We start from the raw sequence: 6,000 nt of genomic DNA, 5'->3' as shown, positions 1-6,000 counted from the left end.
GTGCCTATCAAAGTACATAAGCAAATGAGCACATAAGAAAACAGTTAGTAACAGCACCAAACAATGCAGGACATTACTGATCATAACACGTAATCAGCAAGTGTTGAGGTGCCTTTGCAGGGAGTTGGGAGTAAATTATAGTATAAGTAAGGGAAGGAGAAGCACATGAGGGACGAGGAATCCTGTGTTTCATTATGATTGTGAACTTTCATCCAGCAGACTGGATCCTGGTCTATGCTGTAGTAAAGGGGAGAAAGATCTGGGTGTTAGGGCTATGAAGTCTCTTTAGGGTTTTATATTTCCAGCACTTGGTAGTAAATATAAAAGTAAAGTGTGCCCTGTGTTTGGCTTTCAAGCCTTTTTCACAGCAGATACATACTTACCTACCCTCCCGGGATGGCCGGGAGGCTCCTGAAAATTGGGTGGCGCTCCAGACCACCAGGTAAAGATGGACAAGTCTCCCGGGTTTGGGGCCATCCAGCCGCTCATTGTCGGCCAATGACGCAATTGTGTTGAATTGCGTCATTGTAGTCCTGCTCCACAATGACGATAATCTCGGCATTTCATAGAGGGAGCGGGGCTACAATCACACGCCCCCAGACCAGAGTTTGGCTCTCATAGTGCCGACTTGGCAGCCAAAAGGTCGGCAAGTATGAGCAGATGATATGACCCTTTATATCACCATAAGACTTGGTGGGAAGCAGTCCATTGTCTGCTGTTTTGGGCACATTGGTAATTGCCATCAGCCTTTAAAGTAACAGATTGTACTAATAAAGTTTGTTTTTATTAGAAAACTAATTTACCAGAAGTGTTTGAAAGAATGTTTGCAACGTATCAGACATAACACCTAGATGTACATACTGTATGTGTTGTGTTGTCTTTGGGGAACCTGCTACCTGCTGCTATCATAAGCTGAACAGAGTGCCCCATACTATTATTTCTACATTTGTCAGGCATGAGCAGAGTGCCCCATACTATTATTTCTACATTTGTCAGGCATGAGCAGAGTGCCCCATACTATTATTTCTACATTTGTCAGGCATGAACAGAGTGCCCCATACTATTATTTCTACATTTGTCAGGCATGAGCAGAGTGCCCCATACTATTATTTCTACATTTGTCAGGCATGAGCAGAGTGCCCCATACTATTATTTCTACATTTGTCAGGCATGAGCAGAGTGCCCCATACTATTATTTCTACATTTGTCAGGCATGAACAGAGTGCCCCATACTATTATTTCTACATTTGTCAGGCATGAACAGAGTGCCCCATACTATTATTTCTACATTTGGCAGGCATGAGCAGAGTGCCCCATACTATTATTTCTACATTTGTCAGGCATGAGCAGAGTGCCCCATACTATTATTTCTACATTTGTCAGGCATGAACAGAGTGCCCCATACTATTATTTCTACATTTGTCAGGCATGAACAGAGTGCCCCATACTATTATTTCTACATTTGTCAGGCATGAACAGAGTGCCCCATACTATTATTTCTACATTTGTCAGGCATGAGCAGAGTGCCCCATACTATTATTTCTACATTTGTCAGGCATGAACAGAGTGCCCCATACTATTATTTCTACATTTGTCAGGCATGAACAGAGTGCCCCATACTATTATTTCTACATTTGTCAGGCATGAACAGAGTGCCCCATATTATTATTTCTACATTTGTCAGGCATGAGCAGATTGCCCCATACTATTATTTCTACATTTGTCAGGCATGAGCAGAGTGCCCCATACTATTATTTCTACATTTGTCAGGCATGAACAGAGTGCCCCATACTATTATATCTACATTTGTCAGGCATGAGCAGAGTGCCCCATACTATTATTTCTACATTTGTCAGGCATGAACAGAGTGCCCCATACTATTATTTCTACATTTGTCAGGCATGAGCAGAGTGCCCCATACTATTATTTCTACATTTGTCAGGCATGAACAGAGTGCCCCATACTATTATTTCTACATTTGGCAGGCATGAGCAGAGTGCCCCATACTATTATTTCTACATTTGTCAGGCATGAACAGAGTGCCCCATACTATTATTTCTACATTTGTCAGGCATGAACAGAGTGCCCCATACTATTATTTCTACATTTGTCAGGCATGAACAGAGTGCCCCATACTATTATTTCTACATTTGTCAGGCATGAACAGAGTGCCCCATACTATTATTTCTACATTTGTCAGGCATGAACAAAGTGCCCCATACTATTATTTCTACATTTGTCAGGCATGAACAGAGTGCCCCATACTATTATTTCTACATTTGTCAGGCATCGACAGAGTGCCCCATACTATTATATCTACATTTGTCAGGCATGAACAGAGTGCCCCATACTATTATTTCTACATTTGTCAGGCATGAACAGAGTGCCCCATACTATTATTTCTACATTTGTCAGGCATGAACAGAGTGCCTCATACTATTATATCTACATTTGTCAGGCATGAGCAGAGTGCCCCATACTATTATTTCTACATTTGTCAGGCATGAACAGAGTGCCCCATACTATTATTTCTACATTTGTCAGGCATGAACAGAGTGCCCCATACTATTATTTCTACATTTGTCAGGCATGAGCAGAGTGCCCCATACTATTATTTCTACATTTGTCAGGCATGAACAGAGTGCCCCATACTATTATTTCTACATTTGTCAGGCATGAACAGAGTGCCCCATACTATTATTTCTACATTTGTCAGGCATGAGCAGAGTGCCCCATACTATTATTTCTACAAATCCTGACATGTTTTGTTACATAGTTTATCCTCTGTATTAGTAACCTATTATGTGTTTTTCAGGCACTGAATCGGTAACATTAATTGTGTAGTTTGGATGATCTCTCGCTGTCCAGTCATTGCCAGAGTCAGGGGATGATGAGCTTACTCTCTACTCTTCTAAAACCTTTCTTGGTGTAACTTCATCCTGATCTGCCACCATCCAATCGCTGCTGCAGTCTGAGGAGGATGATCCTGCTCTACGCTATCATGAAACCCTTTGTGTGCGCAGTTCTTCTTTGTTGTGTCATTCATATGTGGCTGTCAGATTCCAGTTCCTGTTCAAAAAAGAGGAATCCCAAAATGCCAAACTTTATTGTTATTTTAGCAGATGACATTGGATGGGGGGATCTTGGAGCAAACAAGGCTGCACAGACAACTAATACCCCCAACCTGGACAAAATGGCTTGCAATGGTTTGAGGTAACTGTGTCTTATCTAAAATACCTTGAGCAAGTTATTTGCCAGCACTTGGGAATTCATGAAATCATTATCATTGTAGCTGACCTCACATGTACCCAAATTGGTGTGTTATTGTGGATTGCCTCCACACCCAGGGCTGGATTAAGTGCCTCATAGGCCTGGGGCTAAAAATGTTTAAGGACCTTTACTAAGAAGGGGAGGAGACATGACCATGAAAGTTTTGCTCTGGGACCACCCTATGTCTTGTTACGCCCCTGACTGTGCATCATCGTTGTGAGAGCATGTCACTACCACCACCACAGGGATCACTTAGATGTATGCGTAGTGTGTTGTTGCAGTACCACCTCTTTTGCTGCTTACTCTGGCTAATTCCACCTAAATGCTTACTTTGATTAGGGACTGCTGGGTAATAGGCAGTGCTGAGGTAGCTGATAAAGGACTTCTGTGTTAGTACCTGTGATCTTCTGATCACAGGATAAAAAACAGGATCTTAGCAGTGAACCTGTTTATTGTTAAGAAGCACTTATAGGAGCTGCAATTAATATATACTGTAGTCCTGTTAAGGTGCCCACACACTAGGCGTCCAGGTCACTATCATATATCGTCTCCAATTTCTCCCCCTGCAGTCGTGGGCACGATTTGGTGTTAAAAACAATCCAAATTGACCCACGATCTATCGTGCATCCTATACTATTCCAGTGCATCGTGACAAGATTTTCAGATCTTGCCTGCAGCAGGCAAGATCTGAAGATGCTGCGATGTACGACCAGAGGGTACGCGCATCGGCATCGTAATCTTGAGTAGAGACTCACGATTAGGACATATTTTACACAATCTGTCGTCCCAATGCGTCGGAATCTGGCTGATCGTGTAAAATATTGCCTAGTGCACAGGTTCTCAAACTCGGTCCTCATGACCCCAAACAGTGCATGTTTTGCAGGTCTCTTCACATAATTACTAGTTAGTAGTTAGCTGCACCTGTAGATCTTTTAAAATGTGTCAGTGAGTAATGAGTACACCTGTGCACCTGCTGGGTGACCTGCAAAAAGTGAACTGTGTGGGGTCCTGAGGACCGAGTTTGAGAACCACTGGCCTAGTGTGTGGGCACCTTTACCCTTTGGGTTTGGGCAGTAAGCCTTTTATATCAACATTGTGTTTGGAGTCGGTTTGACCAGCCCCCTGTCCAGGGATATATTAAGAGAGGAGAGGGCCCATGTTCACTCCACGACCGGCCTATCCATTAGCCGATATAATGAACGATTGAGCGATATATCGTTCAATCGTTAATTTTATCTGCTAATGGATAGGCCCCTTTAACATGCTTTCTGCTTTGGCTTGCTGATTATGGATTGGAGGACTTTCTCTTTATCTTGGGAATAGGAATGCTACAACCAGAATACCATTTGAGCCCTTGCTACAATCAATCATGCAGGGTAGATCAGAACCATGCATTAAGCTGTGGTTGGGATTTCTAATCGTTCCTTTTCCCAGTCCCAACACTCAGGAATGTGGAGTGAAAACCTAGAGCCAACACTCAACATTCGACCATCAGGGTTTTTATATTTATTTTAAATGCTATTAAACTTTTTGTAAATTATGCGTAGATATTACAGTGGGCATTACATTGGGCATATAATAAAACCTTTCCTTTGGCATATGTGCTGGGAGGGGGAGAGGAAGGGCTTGACACAGCTACGCACCATTTACGGTCACACGAAGACTGCTGATTCTGATCAATCCGGGAGGGTACACACTTGCATACAGTACTATATCGTGCAGTGTGTATGCCCAAGTGCGCGCTCCTGCGGGTCACATGCAATATATTGTGTGATTGGACATGCTACACGGCCAATATCCTATGCAAGGCTATACAGCGGAATGAAGGACAGAACATGGTATCGTTGCGTCGTTCATTACAGCGGGTGATTTGTACCGGCAATCTTGCGTGATCCAAGGTGAAGGTAAATCACCCCGACCATCGGCAAGATTGCTGGTCATACAAGTGTGTACCCCAACTTAATTGGGGTGTACAGTACATGTGGTCAATATCTGAAGGTACTAATGGTTCCTCATTGGATCCTCCAAATGCCAAAGTGAAGAAAAGAAAGCGCTTTTAGATTTTGCAACAAACATCATTTAGATTATATGAATATTACTTTATGCAAAACATTGCCTGTATCCACTGCCTCCTCAGTGACTTCTGATATATTCATAGTGTACAGCATTCATAGTGTTTTTATATGTGCTCCATGGCTGCCACAGTCCAGTCTGACCGCTCTTAGGGCCTGATTCAGAGCCGCTCGTAAGCGGCCACTCGTTTGCTCCGAGCGATGTTCACACATCTGCGCATGCGTATGGGTCGTAATGCGCATGCGCCAACCAGTCAGAGCGGTCGGAAATCGTGTGTTCGCAAAATAGCGAGTGCCTGCTAATTTGAGCGACAGGATGAGGCGTTTGTGGGTGGTAACAGGGGAAGGTGCTTGAAAACGGGGACTGGAGATCCGAACGCAGGCGTGCCAAACGGTCAAAACGGGTGTTTTAAGGGTGTGTATAATTAACAAAGCAGCGTCATCGACCACGTCACTTGGTTGTCTCTTAGCCTGAATTGTTCGCATGATTGCGGTAGGAAAATCCTACCACAAGCACTGCGAGCAGTTCAGACGCCTTTCGATGTACTCGATTAATCTAATAAATAGCGGAGATAACGTATGATGCGAACGGCCAGGGGCGTTTTTACAAAATAGCGAGTGCATATTTCGTTCGCTCGCTCAGACATAGAGGCGTCAA

The 6,000-nt window shown here is 43.5% G+C and overlaps 1 protein-coding gene across 1 annotated transcript in view; it reads left to right on the top strand.

Moving 5' to 3' along the window:
* The first annotated feature begins 2,980 nt into the window (after positions 1-2,980).
* ARSG (arylsulfatase G) overlaps positions 2,981-6,000 on the top strand; it is a 31,300-nt gene continuing 28,280 nt past the window's right edge. The window contains exon 1 of the mRNA XM_088482717.1: positions 2,981-3,213. Coding sequence (XP_088338843.1) covers positions 2,981-3,213 — 233 coding nt within the window. The remainder of the gene's footprint in view (positions 3,214-6,000) is intronic.

Source organism: Taudactylus pleione, unplaced genomic scaffold, assembly GCF_031769625.1.
Source record: "Taudactylus pleione unplaced genomic scaffold, aTauple2 ptg000290l, whole genome shotgun sequence".
NCBI lineage: Eukaryota > Metazoa > Chordata > Amphibia > Anura > Myobatrachidae > Taudactylus > Taudactylus pleione.
Note: the sequence above shows the minus strand (reverse complement) of the source record. Positions and strands in the feature narration are given on the sequence as shown.